At 40.3% G+C, this 22,013-nt stretch overlaps 2 protein-coding genes across 6 annotated transcripts in view; one reads left to right on the forward strand and one right to left on the reverse strand.

Moving 5' to 3' along the window:
- Positions 1–18,250, reverse strand: part of ptpn21 (protein tyrosine phosphatase non-receptor type 21) — a 70,286-nt gene extending 52,036 nt beyond the window's left edge. The window contains exons 1-2 of one of the 5 annotated variants that reach the window (XM_062968376.1): positions 17,733–18,250; positions 8,104–8,451 (exon numbers count right to left, since the gene is read on the reverse strand). In XM_062968376.1, the coding sequence (XP_062824446.1) occupies positions 8,104–8,283 (180 nt within the window). In that variant the 5' untranslated portion in view covers positions 8,284–8,451; positions 17,733–18,250. Of the gene's footprint in view, positions 1–8,103; positions 8,452–17,560; positions 17,690–17,732 lie in introns of those variants that run through there. The other 4 variants (XM_062968374.1, XM_062968378.1, XM_062968377.1 and 1 more) reach the window with 4 other exon arrangements.
- A 2,205-nt stretch (positions 18,251–20,455) lies between these two features.
- Positions 20,456–22,013, forward strand: LOC100553483 (uncharacterized). The gene is made up of 3 exons (XM_062968381.1): positions 20,456–21,043; positions 21,155–21,259; positions 21,357–22,013. The coding sequence occupies exons 1-3, from the start codon at positions 20,816–20,818 to the stop codon at positions 21,900–21,902; spliced, it is 879 nt and encodes a 292-aa protein (XP_062824451.1). The 5' UTR covers positions 20,456–20,815; the 3' UTR covers positions 21,903–22,013.

Below are 22,013 nucleotides of genomic sequence, written 5' to 3' on the forward strand. Positions count from 1 at the left end.
ACAATTACACACACCAGCTTATTTTCCATTTTTATGAAGATAAATTGGAACTATAGGGAAATTTTGGAAGCACATTTTCATGTTTCAATTAACACGATTTCACCATAGCTTTCAATATAATGTGTTGATACCGTGTTTCCCCGAAAATAAGACAGTGTCTTATATTAATTTTTGCTCCCAAAGATGCGCTAGGTCTTATTTTCAGAGGATGTCTTATTTTTTCATGAAGAAAAATTCATTTATTGTTGAACAAAAAATGAACATTTATTATATACTGTACAGTAGTTGTCATCACAAACCAGCATAAGCATATAAACTGTGAATCCCATCAAGAATTTCTAATTACTACCATTATTTCCATGTACAACAATCTACAGTATGTACATTTACCAATCCTGCATGCTCTGGTGTTCTGTTCAGCAGGCATGCTTCCAAACAAAAACTTTGCTAGGTCTTACTTTCATGGGAGGCCTTATATTTAGCAATTCAGCAAAACCTCTACTAGGTCTTATTTTCAGGGGATGTCTTATTTTCAGGGAAATAGGGTAGTTTAAACTACAGTTTGTTAATAAAACACCATCAATCCCTAGTTTAATGCTCCTATACGAGAAGTAGATTGTTCCAATCTCTTCAGTCATGCCAGAGAAAGAACATTACACGTTCTGTATATTTTCTTTCAAAGGAAGTAAAGCTTGGAAAGGACCTTTTAGCCACAATATGGCAGGCAGAGAATAACTATGTAGGTCATTTCCTCTTCAGGTCCATTTACACCAGTGATGCCCAACCTGTAGGCCACAAGACCTAAAATAAGGTTCATGAGACATGTGGAGAAAATCAGCTCTAGATTATTAAATATGGTTTTCTGTGGGTGAGGGGATGGCGACTACTGGGTGGCATATGTTCTGTATCAGAAACTAGAGCTGATATGGTCTATCCAATGCAATGTTCTGAATCAGCGCCCCAAATAACCAAAACAATCTAAAGTTGACCAAAAACTGATTCATAACCCTTTTGATACTAATGTTGGAGAGTAGTCTCTAGTCAAAGTGGCCAATGGTCAAAGTGGTCCCTGATCAAAAATGGTCCCCAGTCAAAAAAAGGTTGAGAACCATTGATCTACACTGCAGAATTCATGCAGTTTGATACCACTTTAACTGCTATGGCTCAGTGCTAAGCAATCATAAGAATTACAGTTTGCTGAGACACCAGTACTATTTAGAAAAATATGCTAAAGACCTTATAAAACTACAACTCCCATGAAAAACTTCTACTCCTGATCACAACTCTACAGGGCTGCTTTCCATCTTTATAAAGGAGAACAAATGTGCATAATACAAAGAAAATGAGATATAAAACTATGTCATATCTGGTTTAGTGCTAAATATAAAACACAATTAGATCTTTTTGGAGATTACTCTGTCTCTTGAATGCACTACAACAGCAAAAATTTGCTGGTGCTCCATTCATCATCTCCGTAGTCTGCCCACACTGACTCCTGGAATTTAATGAAGGCGCATTTACCACTTGGCCTCTCAGCCAGGGTGTGTCAGGAGAGAACCAGATTGTATTTACACTCCCTGCAATTCACATTCTGGAAATGCCACAATATACACTCCTTAGCAAACTCTGTTTTATATAACTAGGGCTGTTTTCCATTATGTTTACAGCACATATTTTAAAGATTATTTTTAAAAAGATGAGAGGTGGAATCAGAAGCAAAAATTGCATGTTTTGGCTTGTGAACTCTAAATAAATCATAGAATCATGGAGTTGGAAGAGACCTTGTGGGCCATCCAGTCCAATCCCCTGCCAAGAAGCAGGAAAATTGCATTAAAAACACCTCCAACAGATGGCCATCCAGCCTCTGCTTAAAAGCCTCCAAAGAATGAGCCTCCGCCACATTCCAGGGCAGAGAGTTCCATTGCTGAACAGCTCTCACAGTTAGGAAGTTCTTCCTAACTCCTTTCCTGTAGTTTGAAGCCATTGTTCCGTGTCCTAGTCTCCAGGACAGTAGAAAACAAGCCTACTCCCTCCTCCCTATGACTTCCCCTCACATATTTATACATGGCCATAATGTCTCCTCTTTTGTAGGCTAAACATGCAAAGTTCTTTCAGCCGCTCCTCATAGGGCTTGTTCGGCTTGTTCTCCAGACCCTTGATCATTTTAGTCACCCTTCTCTGGACACATTCTAGCTTGTCAATATCTCCCTCAAATTGCAGTGCCCAGAATTGGACACAGTATTCCTAGTGTGGTCTGACCAAGGCAGAATAGAGGGGTAGCATGCAGGGTGAAGTGTGGTGTAAAAAGCTCTTTTCCAGGCATACAATATTGTAGGCTTGTGTTGAATTATGTTGGATCAACTGGCATATATTATCCATTCAATGTAATTCATACAGATTTGAAAAAGACTTGGAATTTTTCAGAGAAAGAGGTGGGTGGTGTGGCCACTGAGGTTCAGTGGAAGTCTTTCAGAGTGCAGTGACGGGGGGAAAGCTGAAGATGAGGAATGGAAGGGGAGAAAGAGTACAGAAAGAAATGTCTATGTTCTACAATTGTCTAAGACTTTCCTACCCTTATATACACATAAACTAGTATCCCCATCCTTAATTACTAGGTCCCCTTTAAAAAAAATGAAAGCTCATCAGATTGATTTTTGTGCCAACTGTGAGAATCTGTAAGAAAAATGAGTGATCACTCTTATATTTATTCATTCCCTTCCTATTCTCAACTGCCCTGACTTGGTCCTTCAAGCTGTCTTTTCCATCTTCTTGGTCTAATCTTTACTTTTCATGCACGTTCCCTGTTCTTCCATTGATTCCTGCATCAAGTAACTTTGGGGACACTGTATCCCATTTTGTAGCCACTGATGCATTCACTCAGTTTTAAACTTGGAGAAGGTGAAAGAAGGAAAAAGAAGAAATCCCACTTCTTCTATTTCTTAGGTAAATATAGTCCCTATTTTAGGGTTACCAGAGTGAAAACTGGAGCAAGCTCCTGTACTTTTAAGTTGTGGAGAAGCAAGAATTTCAGCAAGTGTTAGCTGGCTACATGCCAAGCAACATCTGCTAAGTTCCCTCTTCTACACACCCTTAAAGATACACAAATCTTCTCCATTTTTCAATCTGGCAATCTTAAGTCCTTTCCATTATGTCAGAAGAGAAATAATGGTGCCTAAATAAATAATTAAAAAGTTCAGAGATAATATAAGAGGGGACTTCAGAGCCACTTCAGAGGAGAGGAGATAAGGACATTGACCTACTATTATAATAGTAGTGTGGTCTAGCAATGGGAAGAGACTAAACCCTAGGAAATTTTAAATACTGGTTTTCAAATACAGGTTTTAAATAGTTGTGAACCACACTCGGTGACTTAGCCAGTCATTCTAACCTCAGCCTAACCCATCTTACAGGTTTGTTGACAAGCTACATCACCTTAAGCATGTTGGAGTAACACTAGCATAAAAATGTAATTTAACAAGGACCGGCAAGGCATCTGGCACTGTCTGTGTGAAGACTGGTTTGCGGTGGATATTTCACAAACAACCAATGCTTAAAATGTGGTCGTTCTTCTAAACATGTAATATTTAAAGAGGATATTCACAGAAGATATTAAAATATGACAAAATATTTTAATGTTAACACTGTTGGAAGGTAAACAACATATTTTTTACTTTTCCAAAATGTTTTTTCATGTCTCAAAAATGTTGTTTTCTACCCTGTCTCCACGTCCTCCCTCAATAGAAAAATTATCCACAGAAAAATGTGTTCAGAGTGGGAGTGAAGCCTAGCCAAGTTTTGCTGTCTGGTCTGCTTTCCCTAAATCTGATTTTCTAATCTCAATATAAAAAGTACATTTTGAACCAAATTTCAGAACCAAATTCAAAATGAAAAAAAAATAGGATCCAATGAATTAGATGTCTCCCATGAGGAATATTTGGGGAGGGAAGAGGGGGAGGGAAAATTAGATAGGTATAAGTAATAGATGCATAGAATTGTAAAGGATAGAATGTAATCAATAGAATGTGTCATATGGGGTAATAATAATAATAAATAATATATTATCGTGTAAATGCAATTGTGACAATGTTACATATTACTTATATCTAGCCAAAAAAGGAATATTTGGGTAGGTTGGTGCCAGAAAAGTCTTTTCAGAATGGTTTATTACTGTCTACTTGTTCAAGTACAGGTGAGCATCCTTTATCAGAAATTCCAAAACTCAAAATACTCCAAAATTCACAATTTTGAATAGATAAGAATAGTGACATCTTCACCTTCTGATGGTTCAATTGGACACACATTTTGTTTGAAGCAGAAATTATTAAAATATTGTGCATAAAATTATTTTCAGGCTATGTCTATATGGTGCATTTGAAATATAAATTAATTTTGTGTTTAGACTTGGATCCTACCTCACTGTACAAATACAGATGTTCCAAAAAAATTTAAAATCCAAAATGTTTCTTGTCCCAAGCATTTTAAATAAGAGATTTGTACCCTGTACAAATGACATTCTCATATCACTGATCTTAACAAAAAACTAGAAAGTCAGAAAATCTGAAAGTCAGAAAACCCCCAAAAGACTGAATGTATGCATATGGACCTGAACCAATGCTATCAGCTCATATGGTAGAGATGCTGCCTTAATTATTGTTGTTGTTGTTGTTGTTACACTTTTTCTCTCTTAAAAGAAACTCAAAGAGGCTAATGATGTTAACAGAATAAATCAATGTACAATTTGAACCAACAACATATAAACACTAAAATAGACTGGAGGAGCAGAAGGAAGATTATGTGGTAATTGTGGCCAAAGAAGCAAAAGATACAACATGATGGTAAGAAGTTCATTCAGTAACAACAGCAAGCACTGTCAACAACTAAACTACTGCTGCTTACTCAGAGACTTCCTTCCATTTTTACTGAACTCTAGGCTGTTTCTCAATTGGGGACAAAGTCTTAATATAGAAAAAGGAATGTAAACCATCCCATTTGAAGTGCTATGCCAGTGTTTATTTTGCCACACAAAGCTGGCATAATCAAAACAGAACACACCGCACAAAGGTTCAGCACTTCATAAAGTTGGATTTTGAAACTATGTCTCTAAATGAAACATATTGTTAGAGGAAGATATACAGTGTTCCCTCACTTATCGCCGGGGTTAGATTCCAGGACCACTCGCAATAAGTGAAAATCCGCAAAGTAGGGACACTATATTTATTCTAATACTAGCTTGGGGACCTGGCGATGCCCGGGTTATTTGAAAAAGGCATTATTTTTCTTTGAATGTTATGTATTCTGTTTGGAGTGGGTGAACTACAATTCCCAGAATCATAGGTCAATCTTCCCCAAACTCTGCCAGTATTCAAAGGTTGCCATTTTGGGTCTGTGTGCCAAGTGTGGTCCAGATCTGTCATTGGCTGGGTTCAGTGCTCTTTGGATACAGGTGAACAACAACTCCCAAAATCAAGGCCCATTCTCACAAACCCCTGTAGTATGTTCAGCTGGTCATGAGGCTTCTCTGTGCAAAGTTTGGTCCTGGTCCATTGTCGGTGGGGGTCACCGTTTCTCTGGATGCAGGTGAACTATAAGTCCCTTTTCCCCAAACGTGACCAATATGTTCTATTGGTTATGGGGACTCTGTGTGCCAAGTTTGGTCCTGGTCCATCATGGGTGGGGTTCAATTGTAGGTGAACTATAAATCCCAGTACCTACTACTCCCAAATGTCCAGGTCAATTCCCCCCAAAACCCACCAGTATTCAAATCTGGGCATATCAGGTATACATGGCAAGTTTGATCCAGACCTATCATTGTTTGGGTTCATAGTATTCTGGGTGTAGGCGAACTACAACTGCTCTAAATTCTCCAGCAGGAGTTACAGTGATCTGATTTGATGCAGGGTGAACAACAACTTCCACCATGTGGAATCAATCCCCAAACTCCTCCAGGAAATTTAGTTGCTGCTCAGCTCTGCTGTGTTTGTTATGAAGACAGATTTGAAAGGGAAAGGCAGTGGGTGGGGTTATGCAAATTTCATACCAATGGAGAACCCTGGGATGCCTGCCTATGGAGGAAAATGCAAAATCTAGGATGAAATGGTCCCCAAATGAAAGCATTCCTTGCGTGGTGGGCCGTAGTGTTTGGGAAGGACATTGGCAGGGTTAGGGCTACATGTTCATGGAGCTCGCTATAACCGCAATGTCAGTGGAAGGGAGTGACTTGGTGGCTCCTTAGCAGTGGGAACTATAGCCTGTTTGTGGAGGCCAGAGGCTGTCTGTATGAGCAGACACCTGTGCCACATACACACATAGGGGTTTTCACTTTTATTATGGGTATAGATATATAGATATAGATTTATACATTATTTTAGTAGTTATACACTATTTTAAGTCTTTATCAACCAATCGTGTGTTGATAAATCACCTCCTTCTCCTCCTGTTGCCACTTGGGCTCCTTTTCTCTCCCTTTGGCTTCTCCTTCCTCCCTTTCTTAGGCTGTAAATTGTAATTTTTTATGATTTATAATCTTTTAGAATTTATTGAAAAATTGCAAAACAGCAAATCTGCAAAAAGTGAACTGCGAAGTAGTGAGGGAACACTGTACTACATGATTTGCTTCTACTGCCTCTGCAAGAGTCTTCTGCTCTCCAAGAGAAAACAGCAACAGTTTGTGGTCTGAAAGGAAGAAGGTACTGTGGCCCCTTATACACACCACTTAGACCACGGGACAAGTCTGTTGAAAGAACCATACTGACTGCAGATATTTCTCGCCTGAAGTGTATCCACTTTTGGAGTCTATCGCAGTCACAGTGAGGCTATGAAATACACTTATAGCAAACTTGGACATATACTGAGTACACAAAAATAGGCCTACTGAGGAGCAAGACGGAAATTTTAAAACACTCAAAAAATCCAAGGAAATAAAATATTTAGAGGAGAACAAACAACACTCAGCTCCTTAAAAAAACTTAGTGTACATTCAAAACTACATATCTGATTGGGGGGGGGGATGATAGAATGGAACATCTTGAAAGAAGACATGCCTTACTGACTTGCACACTCAAGAGCATTCACAACATTTCTGTAGCAGATTTCATTAGATATATTAACACATTCATTCTTATCCCACTCTTTCTCCAATGAGCAAAACAGCAAATCCGCAAAAATTCCCACTTCATTTATCTTCACAATATCTATGCCGCCAGTTCATTAATTTTATGGTTGGTTTAAACCTCAGTCTCACTAGTCCTTACCTGATATTCTAACTACCAGACAAAGCTTTTCCATTTTGAGGTATAGCTCACATATCCTCACAGCTATGAGGGCTAAATCCGACTATAAGAAGACTGCTGATAAAATAAGGCCTTATTGGTTATCAGAGGGCTCCAACCAATCAGACCAGTGACAGAACTATAATAAAATGTTGCAGCATTCTAGCTGTCAAATGTACTCCTTGGAGAGGCTCACCTAGTGCCAGGTGAACAACATTTTTCTAGACTCATTCATTTTAAGAATATGCTAAAGTATGCCTTTAGGAATATGCTTAAGTATATAAAGCGTGTTAATGTGCTTTAAGAATATGCTTAATTATATAAAGTGTGCCATAAGGCCCCAGACACGCTCCCAAGGAAGTGAGTGTAAGTAATATAACAGATTTTGGCCCAGGACCCTGCAAAGGCACTACTAACAAGTGTAAACCGTACTTTTTTTTTCGTGTCAGGAGCAACTTGAGTCGCTTCTGGAGTGAGAGAATTGGCCGTCTGCAAGGACATTACCCAGGGGACGCCCGGATGTTTTTGATATTTTTACCATCCTTGTGGGAGGCTTCTTTCATGTCCCCGCATGGAGCTGGAGCTGATAGAGGGAGCTCATCCGCACTCTCCCCGGGTGGGATTTGAACCTGGCAGCTTTCCAGTCAGCAACCCAACCTTCAAGTCACTTAGCCCACTACGCCATCTGGGGGTTCTTGTAAACCGTACTGAGCTAGATGAACAAATAGTCTGATCTACTGCAAGGCTGCTGTGGCATTCCTGTGTAGACCCCTTCCATAAATGATGTGTCCATCCCAAAGTGGAGACCCCAACCACCTCCTGCAATTGTTCCTACCTCTCGAAGCTCAAGCCTCTGTGCGACAGCTTCCAGGCTTTCCTGTCCTGTGCTCTCCACCGATAGTGTGAACTCCACAAACTCATTGTTAAGCAGCTGGATACGGGCCACCAAGCAGCTCTTGCTAGACACTGTGTAGCGTCGAGTTCGTTTCAGTTTTAGCCCAAAAGGCAGAGGCATTTTTCTTCCCTAACACATTCACACGAAGTCACAGAAAAACATCCAGAAAGGTTTCCCGTCAACAGTCAGGAGCTGCAAAACCCCCAGATGATCAGCCGCCGGTGGCAGCCATGAAAACGTAGCAGGTTATTCTCCAGGTCCTGTGCAAAGCCAGCATCCACAGCAACCCTGCAAAGGAAAGGAAGGATAGGAAAGGAGTTAGGAACAGGAAACACAGTCAAATTTTGGTGATTTACATTGTCTGCTTACATTTGCCAAGATTTGCCTGTAAAAGTGTGACTTGGTTGTTGGTTTTCTGCACAGAACACTTCATGTTACTTCCCATACGCCATTTCATGAACACTTTACATGGTGGGTTGTCACTATTACATTACTTATATATTACTAAGAAATTCGGATTTTCAACTCCCATAAATTTATGATTAAGGCTGGATTTAAACTGGGAACATTCCTGCTCATATTCTTAACTAGGATTTCCTAGTTAAGCAGCAGGAGTATGGTATAACACTAAACATGTTACAAAGAAAAAACTGCAAATAAACAATGTTCTAGAAGACAGGACTATATGGAAACTGGAGACATTTACTGAGAGCAGGGAGGGGAATTAATGTACACTAGCTGACACATTCGGAAGGGATCACATTACTTCAATTCTTTCCATAGCATTCAAATAGAGCTTAATATCAAACAGCGTGTATGTAATATGATAAGTTAGAAAACAGAACTATTAGGGATGTCTCTGTATCCTGCATTGGCACAACTCCCAGGATGGCAGTAAATATTCCTGGAAAAAGGAGATACATCTGTTCCCTGGAACCTCTTGGCATTAAACAAGGCTAAGCAGTTGTCCAGACAGCATGCATTCCACAATAGTCCTGCACTACAAATGTACTCTAAATAAGTCTAGGCCAACCACTCCTCCCCCCTACACACACACACACATACACAGTGTCCCAAACATCTACCTAAAAAGAACAATAATAGCGAGCAATGTCCTACATAGTTTATGGCAGAGGGTGATTTCACCAGATATGGGCTAGAAAGGTTTCAACTTATCTTAGCTAACTTTATGAAATGACCAATGTTGTTTTTTTCTTCCAATGTTTGCTTTAAAAAAAATCAAAACCCATTCCAGTCACATGGGAGCAAAGAATATCTAGTGATGCTTCATGCCAAGTACAGCAGGATGTGTGGTTGGCAGGAAGCTGTGGAGAAAGCCTGCTACTTTCCACCAACCACCCTTCCTGAAAAACCATAGGAGTAACGCAATGCAACATTAGTTGATGTGGCATCTCTCCAAAGGCATTCTGGAAAGCTGTAGAACAAGCTGTACATATTTTAAGTAGAGTCAATCTATTTCAAAGTAAATAAAATAAAAGTGTGTGCGTGTGAAAAGTCTCTTAATTCATTTACAGTATTGCTGTAACTCATTTGTTGCACTTAGAAACTGGCCTTTAGGGTAACACATGTAATCAAATAATATGACAAAAACCAAGAATGAAAATAACAAAACATTAAGATTTGAATTACCGTAAATTAAATTAAAAGTGGCCATTAAAACAGCACGTTAAAAGTAATTGGCAACTCCACTGAAATAAACTTTTGAGAAAAATATTTTCCTTCCCCAAAGATTTTATAGGGCTTTACTTTATCAATCTAACAAATAGTAGAAAAATGTTGATTGTAAAAAATTAGTCAATCCTTCCAAATACATATCCTTCCTTTCCAAACTTATTATTTTTATGTGCTGTTAGCATGAGCAATAGCAAGCATGAATAACTATCTGGTCTGCCAAACATTTGTCATAGGTGCAAAGAAAACCTAGAACCTGACCATGGTAAACTCCAGGACAAGCTTGAATTTCCTGCTTTTCCATTGGGACTTCAAAATGAGTTCATTTTCAAAGGAGAGCCAGTGTGGTGCAGTGGTTTAGGTATGGGAATGTGATTCTGCGACCAGAGGTTGAATCCCTGCTCAAAAACAAAACCCCATTTGATGACTTCGAATGGGTCACATCTTAGCCTTCTGAACAAAACATGCCAAGAAAACCCCATCATATTACTTGATAGAAAACAACAACAACAACAACAACAACAACAACAACAACAAGCCATATTAGACTGTTATAAGAACAGCAAGGATTGTTTGACATCTTAAAAACCAACACAAGTTATTATATCATGAGATGAGCATTGTTATCTGATATGGGGGACTGACAATTCTACTCTACTATGCCAAGGACCAGTACTATATTTATGCCTGATGCGTCCAATAATTTCTTTATTTCTTGGAACTCTTTAGGGACTGGTAGCAGATGGGTCTGGAACTGGGACCAGTCTACAAAGCACTACTTTGAACAAAACAGATTTATCAGGCTATTTCTATGCCATAAAATGCATGAAGTGTTATCCCAAATTTTGACAGGTGCATAAGCTCACCAATGGCATTACCTTTCCACAGTAGTGGAATTGCATGAGGCCAAAGGCTAAGCTGACGGCAGCACTGTTTCTGGTAAGGCCTCCCATGTCGAACAGGCTTTTGCTGAGGAGCCAGATTAAATGTGCCAAGCAGCTACAGGGCAGGAGCCTGTAGTAACACTTCTGGAGGATCTCTCGGAGATAATGGCAGTGGCACCATAGCTAACACTTGTTATTATGTTTTATGTTCATGTTATGATATTTCTTTGTATAGTTTTTAATGGTTTTAATTCATATTTATATGTTATTGATTTAGTTATGGTATGTGTTGCTTTTATGTCTATGTTTGGCATTGCATTTTGCCATTTTGCCATGTTGTACACCACTCTGAGTCCCCCTAGGGGTGAGAAGAGCAGTATAGAAATGCAATCAATCAATCAATCAATCAATCAATTATTTCACAGAAACTCCTTTGGAATTCTTTTTATCATGAAAACTCTATCAACTGACAATTTAAAATGAAACATGAGGCAGTGCCAGAAGATGAAATTCCCAGATCAGATAGCATTAATCAAACTACCAAGGTAGAGTAGAGGACAACTACAAGTAGTGCTGTGGCTAATGACACAACTGGACTCATGCTGAAACGATGTTCAGCTGTTGATGTGCTCAGAGGTGAAAGGAAATTCCAAAGCAGCACAACACATTTAAAGGAACAAAGAATGCAAGAAGCATGAATCAGGGGAAGCTAAACATAATAAAACAAGAAAATAAAACAAATATAAACATTGCATACTTGAGGTTAGCAAAATAAGATGAAGAGGAATTTTGAGTCAAATAATTACACAGTGATTTAAATTGCAAATGAAAGAAATTGACTTGTTATAGGTTCTTTGAGAAATTCTCATTTTTTTAAAAAAAATTAACATTTTTGGAGCTATGGATATATTTTTTATGCAGGAGTTTCCTGAGACCTTTAATTTTTTGCAGGGATTCCTTGAGACCTGATCACTATTTTGAGGCTTCCTCCAAGGTAAAAAGGTAGAGAAAAATTTCTTCAAAGAGTATCATCACTGGGGAACCAATCACTTTCTCACAAAGGATTTGTTTGTTAGGAATCCCCAGACCCAAAGATCTAAGTATTTTTAGATTTGCAGCGCTTTGAACATGATGCTCTTTCTTTAAGATTTATCTCTTATTTTGTCACTTTTTTATCATTTCCAAGGACCTAATCCTCATATTGCCTAGGGAACCATTCATGTCAATCTATATAAATAAAAATGTAATGTCCATTTGTGAGGGACCTCATATCTCCCAAACTACTTCACCGGCTGCTTTGAAATTTGGATACAATGTAGCATTTGAATTGGCAAGTATTTTAAGGTATTCACATACCTAGTACTATACACCTGTCACACCTGAGACAGATAAAACTATGCTTTGGTTCACAAACAGCACCATCTGCTGGGTAACAAAGCAACAGCCGCTGTACTACAAATGACAGTTTAAGAAAGGAGGAGAAGGGCACACAGCGACAGAGAGAGCTGAGGCAAAACCAGAAGCAGTGGAGGAGGGGGAAAAGAGGAAGGCTGCGGAGGGGAAGAAGGACCACAATGGAAATCACCTCTGAGGCTACGAAGAGGTGGAAGAGAACTGCAGAGAGGCTGGAGGCCTGAGAATGACTGACAGGGAAAGGAAGGGAAGCATTTAGGAAGAGCCTCCTTTCGCTTCAGGAGGGGGGGGGCATCACCTCCAAATCAACGGCAGAGGCGGAAGAGGCCTCCAGGGAGGTCTAAGGCTTGAGGGTGACTAGAGGGAAGGGAATGGAGACATTTAGGAGGACCCTCCTTACACTTAGGGAGGGGGGCATCTTTGGGGCCTCACCCACCCACTATCAAGAACTACAACAGCAATAATAGGGAGGAGGGGCACAGGGGTCATCCCCTGGGAAGGGCCTATGGAAAGTAACACGGGGCCATAGCCAATGAGGAAGCCACATCCCTGTCATTCTCTCCAAGGGAAGGTCAGAGAAAGAAAGAGATCTATATCCATCCATCCATTGCACTTAGGGAGGGGGCCGTCTACTAACAAGAACGACACCCACTAACAAGAACTACAACAACAGTAACAGCACTGGGGTTGCTCCCTGAGAGGGGCCTATGGCCTCTGCCAGCAGGAAAGTAACACAGGGGCGCAGCCAATGAGGAAGCCACACCCTCTGTCATTCCCTCAAAAGGGAGGGCAGAGAAAGAAAGAGATATATATCCATCCATCCATCTATCTATATTTACACTCAGGGGCAATCTTTAGAATTCAGCAGTTTACATCTAGACAAGGATTGCTTCTCCCATGGACAATAATACGTTGTGTGTTTCAGATTCGCCAAACCACACAATCTCTATATTTGCACAGACAATGGAATAACCACAAATATTGCCTACCCACAAGCATTGTGAAATCACATATATCTGAATCCTGCTCTTTCTGTATTCTGGTCAGGTACAGCTAATAGTGAATATTTCAATCACCATGGCCCAGCCACATGTAGCCATGGGTGCTCCTCTTTCCACATGAAGAAACAACAGGTGGTTGTGTATACAGCTCCCTCTCTCCATAAAGATTAATCATTTCCATAGTTATCTGCATGCCTGGTTTTGTGGGACTTCTAGACTTTAAAACAGGAATAGTGAATATGTTGACTCCCTCTCCCTCACTACTGGCAGTATTGACTACAACTGATGCAAGCAGCAATCTGGAAAGCCATATGTTCACCAGACCAGCTTTATAAAAGATGGAACAAAATCTGCTCTAGCCCTTTAGAAGCAACATAAAAAAACCAAAACCAAATCAGGAGACTTGGGAAGGGAAGAAGAGCAGAGATTGCTCACTTCTTAGACCATCAGTATGCCAAGCTGCCTATGCTTCTATTTCTTCCCTCCATATTGCACAGATCATCTATTGCAATCCCCTGCCATCACTCTGAAAACTTGTGCCACTGTCTCTTATACACAGAAGACTCCTACTTTGTGTGCCAGGCTACCTCCCTCCAACTTCGGTGTCCTCCCAGACCTGTCACATTTTTCCTGCCAATGGTCCTGTGACTTTGACAGCTGCATAGCAGGCTGTAATGCAACAGGTAAAATCTATTCCCTTGCACATTACCTATGCAAAGAAAAAAAATCCCCATTTTGAATTTTGGCATGCTGGGGTTCTGTGAAGGCACAGGAACCTTTAACAGAAAGAGGAGAGGAAGTGCTTGAAAGTGTTTTCAAAGCTAAAATCTTCAGCAAAGATTTTCTGAACTATCCCAGCAGTGCCTGATGGGTTCGCAAGGTTTTTGGATAAGCACAAATGAAAATCTAATATTCTTTATGTTTCCTAACATGCAGCTGCTTATATATAGCCGCAGGTTTACAAAATATATCAGTAAATCAATGACAGTGAATTAACTTAAATTAATTCTACATAGTTCTAAACATCATGGCTGGAAAGATAGTCATTCCAAAGGCAGTGAAGTTGACAAATGTTTTCATGCAAACACATTCTGTCCTCCTTCTTACCCCCCCCCCCAAACTACACAATAATGTCACACTTTACTGTGAAAACATATAAAACAGAATTACAAAAACAACTAGAATTGGTGTCTCTAAATAATGGCCCTGGTAATGCTTCCATCCACAGCTCAGTTCAGTCTGGAGCATCAACATTTGCCACCTTTCAGGAAGAAATTCGTGGTGGGCTCAAATCAGTGAATGTTTTTGGAATATCCATGGGCAAACACAATCTAGTTCATCTTTAGAAACTACTGATGAGACTCCCAAAGTTAGGACTGCATCGGAGAGTTTTAGATGCCATTTACACATTCCACCCTGGAAAGAACAACAGCTACAATTTTGCATACTGATAAGATCTCTTTCATGCTGATCAAAAAATGGCTCCATCATTAGAGATAACATTTCACAGTGTTACCAGCTTTAGCACACCCATGCCTTAGTCCTGACTGCATTGCATTTGGTGATAAACACCATGAGCCCTCTTGCAAAAATACAGGAAGAAATCCAAAGTATGAAACTTTGATCCAGTAAAAATACTGCATTAGAAAAGAGAGACCGTTTAAATGCCCCTCTTTTGAACTTTTGCCATTCCCTTCCACAAATCAATTCTTATCCTCACTACAACACAATACGTTATGTGTCTGCCGCAAAATACAGTAGAGTCTCACTTATCCAAGCTAAATGGGCCAGCAGAAGCTTGGATAAGCGAGTATCTTGAATAATAAGGAGGGATTAAGGAAAAGCCTATTAAACATCAAATTAGGTTATGATTTTACAAATTAAACACCAAAACATCATGTTATACAACAAATTTGACAAAAAAGTAGTTCAATATGCAGTAATGCTATGTAGTAATTACTGTATTTACGAATTTAGCAACAAAATATCACGATATATTGAAACCATTGACTACAAAAATGGCTTGCATAATCCAGAGGCTTGAATAAGTGAGGCTTGGATAAGTGAGACTCTACTGTACATAACAATGGCAGTTTACTCATAGATAGGTGTGCTGTGCACATGACTTTAGGCTCAAAACAAACCTAATGTTTGACATTTTAAAAACACTTAAGTTCTACCTTTAATAATAAAGATACTATCATTATTATTGTCATTTCTTAATATCACCATTAATAAAACCTGGAATTAACACCCTTCCTCGGTTATCTGTTGCATGGCACAATCTAGGAAGTTAAGAAGTTTTAACTCAATTAAAAGTATGTTACATCTGTGTTTTAACCTATGACCTTATAAACATCTAGGAGGGACTCACCTTTGTATAAAGATGGATGAAGTCTGGCTGTATCTCTGTGCCACTGAAGTCAAACAGCCTTAAAAGTACTTAATTTTGGCTAGATTGTGCCCATTAACAGGTTTATTATTGGACTGAAATCTTGTTCATTAGTCCAAATAGAGGAAACCTATTCAATCCACTCTTTAGCGATGAGTCAACACATGGTTAAATCTAATGAATTCAGTTGGTCTATTCTAGTTAGGACTGAATGAGAATTCAGGCCTTAGAGTCTCTGTTTCCACGTCACAATATTAAACACTTGATAAATGCATACACATACATTTGCCTTCCTAACATGTTTTCACTTTCTAGTTTTTCCCCTCAGGGTTCTTTAGTGAGAGTCTGGGACATAGAACCAACTCTCTTTGAAAACTACACATGCAGCATATATATTATGTCATATTTAAATCCATTTGTAAGAAGCCAATTAGAAAATGTCTGGGGGTGAAATAATGCTTCAACCCTATTCAACAAGTTTTCATGCTAGCCAAGCACAATTCTTGCAAACACAGCACAGTTTTGTTTAGCAGTTGTTATTTTCTGCCAGCAGCTGCCATCCAGGTCCCTCACTCTGCCACACACGGCTCTTTCAAAATAATGTCTATCCCTGCGATTAAGGGAGTTTGCAGCCGGTAAGAGGATAGTACTGAAGTGGCAAGAGTAGCAAATCCAATCAACTGCATGTTGGAATCATAATTATCTATTTGGCACATCAGAACTTTTTAGATGTTATATTCTGATTTAGCCCTGGTTGTTTTAATACATGAAATATGCAATTATCCCAATGCAGCTTCCACTAACTGTCTTCTTAAACTGTTCAGAAAAACAGTATATTGACAAAATTAAAATGCTATAGTATAAGGGATGGAAACAATTGCTCTTCCCCATTCTTTGTGGTTCATAATTATACCTCACTGGTCTGCTTCTTTTAAGGTAGGCACAAATAAACATTTGAGTTATCAATCAAGGCCTTCAAACAGCTCAGCAGGGGAAATACTAATGCTTTGCTTTTCTGCAAAGAAGGGTGGTCTTAAAAGAAAAAATATTCTGACCTTAACATTATTTAAATATTAATTGTACCAATTACAAAGAGATCTTCAACTGTAATGTTCTGAATATTAGCACATCTCTTTTATAAGAGCTATAAAATATAATGAATAGCAAGTATTCAACTGACAAACGTATGCATAGATCATGTTGAAAAAAAACCCTTGTAAATATGTCTAACCCTTTTAAATCTTCATAAAGAATCCAAACAAACACAGACTAATCTCTCTCTAAACATCTAAAGTCATCATTAGTTAGTTCGGGAGGGGGACAATGTTTTATACAATTCAACCAAAGTCTAGCAATCAGAAATGAGCCGACTTGGAGAATGGGCTACAGCTATTCTACATTGTTGATTTAATGCAGTTTGATACCAATTTAACTGCCATGGCTGAAGGCTTCAGAATCTTGGGATTTGTAGTTTGGCTTCAAAACTCTTGATCTTGATCTTATAAACCTATCACTCTCATTATTCCATAGTATTTATTTATTTATTTTTATTTTAGTACTGACCATGGCAGTTACAGTGGTGTCAAACTTCATTCATTGGACACGGTAGGTGCACCCTGGAATAGTAGAAAGACCTGGGCAAATCATCTTTTATCCCACATCACACAACATGCTGCAATTCCCTTTCCAACTCCATATGAATCATGTGGTTATTTCCAAAATATGAGCTCTCAAAACAATGCCAGCCAGGCAAGCCCACTTGCTTGTTGGGACTGGAGAGATGCCTTTTCGGCCCCTTTTCTGGTAGACACGGCTTCTATATTCCAGAACTAGTGGGGAAATAAGATCTGTAAATATGTAACACATATGTATTGGGGGGAAAGGTAAAAACAATTCCCTCCCGTTTCAGAAATCCCCATGACTACACAAAGGGTGTATTTACACTACAGAATCCATGCAGTTTGACCCCACTTTAACTGCCAGGGCTCAGTGTTGTAGGATAACAGGAGTTGTACCTTTATACGGTCTTGATCCTTGTCTGCCAAAGAGTGCTGGAGCTCCACCAAAACTCCCAGGTTTCCGTAGCCTTGACCCATGGCAGTTAAGTGGTATCAAACTACATTCATTCGATAGTGTAGAAGCCCCCGAAGACAAACATTGGCAACGTCAGTTTCGCTCTGTGTTTACCTGTTGCAGTCCTCCAAGGCAATCCGAGGATCCCCTTCGGCGCAGCTTGGAGCGCTCTTCGGGTCAAGCCATGTCATGGCTTTCGGGGGGCGGGGAAGGCGGGTGGGGGTCGAGAAAGGATCTCTCCGGAAGCCCCTTTATTTAGTTTCCCCTTTGGACAAAAAAAAAGACCTCCTTGGCTTCTCCTTCTTCTCAAAAGGCAAACATTCCTCTCTGCCTGCGGCAACAACAATAACAGGAGGCAAAACTGAACGTGGCTATCGTTCCACGGGGAATAGAGTCGGAGGAGTGAGGCAAGGAAAAGGAGGCTTTGTTGTGACAGAAAAAAGGCGAAGGGATCAAGGCACGCTGGGACCGCCTCTCCAACTCGTCGCGCAAAAACCGCGCAGGGTTCTCCTCCTCCTCTCCGCCGGCTGTCTTTCTTTCTTTCTTTCTTTCTTCCTCCCCTTCCTTCCCTTCTCTTCTTTCTCTCCCCCTTTAGAGGCGTTCCCCTGGGCTCCAGCCATGCGGAAGGATACGGGGCGAGGGAAGCCAAGGACTGCCCTCTCTGTTTGCAGCGCCATGACCTCAGAGGTCTGGAATGCCTGGCAGCGGGAATGTCAGCAATGGGACAGCTGCGGCCAGAGCGAGGCCAGGAGGCAGGCATGGCAGCAGGGAAAGGGAAAGGAAGGCACAACAAGGCAAACGCGCCAGGCCGAGCCCTGCGGCCTTTTCAAAACCCTCCTTGGCTATCTTCTAAATACAATTGTTGCCTCGGTGGCTACTTCTTTAGATATTGTGGCGCGCCTTCAAGGCTTCTCTGAAGTTTGCCAGTTCAGAAGGAGTGACTTGAAGAAACTTTTTTCCATTCCTGACCCCTTTCCACCTGAGGAATGTATGCCTATATCAGGCTTGGGCAAACATGAGCCCTCCAAGTGTTTTGGACTTCAACTCCCACCATTCCTAACAGCCTCAGGCCCCATCCTTTTCCCCCTCAGCCACTCAAGGGCTCAAGTTTGCCAATGCACTTTATTTAAAATTTGTAACTCATAATGTGCACCTTGCTTATCCGCTATTGCAACCTCATTGTTTTTAATTCAATGTTTTAATACCGTGTTGTGTTTTTTCGGCCGCTGTGTATATATTATTATTGGTTTTTATTATTGTTCTTTGATGTTTCATATTTTATTTTATCATTGTTTTGTATCTGATTTTGCTGTGAGCCGCCCCGAGTCCCCTTCGGGGGAGATGGAGGCGGGATATAAATAAACTTATTATTATTATTATTAATGCCTGATACAGGTACAGTAGAGTCTCACTTATCCAAGCCTCGCTTATCCAAGCTTCCGGATAATCCAAGCCATTTTTGTAGTCAGTGTTTTCAATATATCATGATATTTTGGTGCTAAATTCGTAAATACAGTAATTACAACAAAACACAGGCCCGGGCTGTGGCTCAAGCTGGTGAGCGGCCAGCTGAGACCAATCACTCTGACCAAGAGGTCATGAGTTCGAGGCCAGCTCGGAGCCTGCATTTGTCTTGTCTTTGTTCTATGTCAAGGCATTGAATGTTTGCCTATATGTGTAATGTGATCCACCCTGAGTCCCCTTCAGGGTGAGAAGGGCGGAATATAAATGCTGTAAATAAATAATAATAATAATAATAACATTACTGCGTATTGAACTACTTTTTCTGTCAATTTTGTTTTATAACATGATGTTTGGTGCTTAATTTGTAAAATCATAACCTAATTTGATGTTTAATAGGCTTTTCCTTAATCCCTCCTTATTATTCAAGATATTCACTTATCCAAGCTTCTGCCAGCCCGTTTGGCTTGGATAAGTGAGACTCTACTGTATATAAAATAGGTATTAAAATCATTTCTTCACTGTTACCAGATCATTTTACTTCAGAATGGTGTTCTTTTAGTTCTTAGAAAGATCGAAGCAATTCGCCTCTTGGAAGCACTCTTCATGCTTACAAATGTGAAAGCCTGCAAGGCAGCCAAGAGCAGGCTTTTGGGTCTTGACTTTCACAATCTGACTCTTGGAGTACAGACAACTTGTTCCCCTACCACATCATGAATTCCATGCGAGTGTGGAATCATGGCAAGGTAAAGGTTTCAATTTGACATTAAGTCTAGTTGTGTCTGACTCTGGAGATGGTGCTCATCTCCATTTCTAAGCTGAAGAGCTGGCGTTGTCTGTAGACGCCTCCAAGGTCATGTGGCCGGCATGACTGCATGGAGCACCATTATCTTCCTGCTGGAGCCTATAGATCTAATCATATTTGCATGTTTTCAAACTGCCAGGTTGGTATAAACTGGGGCTAACAGCGGGAGCTCACCTCGCTCCCTGGATTCAAACTGCCAACCTTTCAGTCAGCAAGTTCAGCAGCATCTCAGTGGTTTAACCCATTGTGCCACTGGGGGCTCCAGTATATCTTTGCATTTTGGTTAATCCCACCCAGAGGAGAGATTTGGCGACTGCAAGATGTTGCCATCAGCTTTTTTGGATGGGAGATCACTCATAGGTTATCAGTAGTAATAGGGGCCACCTCTCGTCAAACTCATTTTTGACAGGTGCCACGCCCCCTTGAAGCAGGAAGTCCTGCCCCTTGAAGCAGGAAGTGCCACCTCCTAAAAGAGGAACTCCCTCCTCCTAAAAACAGGAAATGCAATCCCGGGAGACCCTTCCCCCTGAGGTGAAGCCCTCCCACAGCCCACAGCCCACAGCCCACCCCCCCCCACCCCTACCATAAGCCGCCCATGTGATGGGTATGTCTATGGTGCATGTTCCCTACTCCTACTGCAGGAGCTTACCACGTGGTGGGGCAAGCACAGACATGTTTCAATGAGGCATTCATGGTGATGCGTATGGGCTGAAAGGCCCCTTGCCTAGACTGACCCCTCTGCTTGAGGAAATGGGGCAGCCAGGACCGTGTGCTAGGTCTTAGTGGTGAGCTCTGTGCTCTGTGACCAACAGCCAATGGATTTAGGCCCATAAGGTCATCATGTGATACTGGGAGGGCCCATTAGGGCGGAGCTTTTAGGAATAAATACTCCATGTGAGTTTTAGTGCATCCCTTGACTGCTTTCAGAGGAATGGAAAATATGGAATTATCAGATGCCAGTGTTTCTTCCTCAGAGCTACCTGATTCAACAGTTGATGAATCCCAAAGCAGGAAACGCTTCATAAGTTCAAGTTCTGATGAGGATGATGACTGTGATTTAGCTAAAAGAAAATGTGAGGAAGACCGGGTGGTTTCCGAATCAGCTAACAGGCTTTTGGAAACACTTTCATCAGAACCAGCAATACCATCCTCTGAGCAGGTAAAAAACATAAAACTATTATTCTGATCCCTCTTAGGGTTGAAAGGGTCTATTTCAAGGAGCAAAATTGTGAACTGAAAGCACTTACACTTATCTTTTAAATCATTTTAGGGGGTTACAGAAAATTCATCAGGGGCAGCTAAAGAAGAAGAAGTGAAGTCACCATCTATCGCTGCTATTTGGAAGCTATGCTGCGTAGCATCAAGCCAGCTACAAGTAAGTATGAGTTTTGAAGGGATGTGTTTTATGTATGGGTGGGGTGGTAGTCACTGAATGTGCGTGTTTTAAAATCTGATTAATTTGTTATTTATAGGAGACCCCTGAAATGAGTGCTATTCAACGCCCAGGCCATGTGATTATGTCAAGCATTCTTGGATTGGATGTCAAGACTGAAACAGGGAATGTAGAGCAGAAGACGGTCATGTTGGAGACCGCCAAAGCAACCGTTTACGGGATATTAGATCACTGTTTAAACGAAATATTATTTGAGGCGTGTCCGGGTTGTCAGATTTTTGCAGGGAATCAGATGAGTCATGAATGTGTGTTATGGAACAACAAATTCCTAAGCAAAAAATTGAAGGATATTTGTGGAAATTTATGCTTCATAAATACCCTTCATATTTTTCTTTTGATAGGTTACTGTCAAAACTCTCTGTATATGACCTCTGAAATATTGGACTACATTATGAATTTGGTAACATATATTGGCCAAACTGATAAGGCTATTAAAGTTCTAAATGCTGGATTGAAGAGTTGCAACCAGGAGATTCTGCAGCAAGTCAAAACTGTGCTAAAAAACCGTCCATACAAACATTATGTCAAATTTTGGCCTATTATAACTAATTTTAAGAAAGAGTAAAACTTGCAGCTATTGATGACTGTTTTTAAAAATTCAAAAAAGTGTGTTACATTGAAATAAAATATATGGTACTTTCAATAATGGGATAAAATAAAATGGATTTAAAAACAA

The sequence above is a fragment of the Anolis carolinensis genome, chromosome 1, assembly GCF_035594765.1.
Source record: "Anolis carolinensis isolate JA03-04 chromosome 1, rAnoCar3.1.pri, whole genome shotgun sequence".
Lineage (NCBI taxonomy): Eukaryota > Metazoa > Chordata > Lepidosauria > Squamata > Dactyloidae > Anolis > Anolis carolinensis.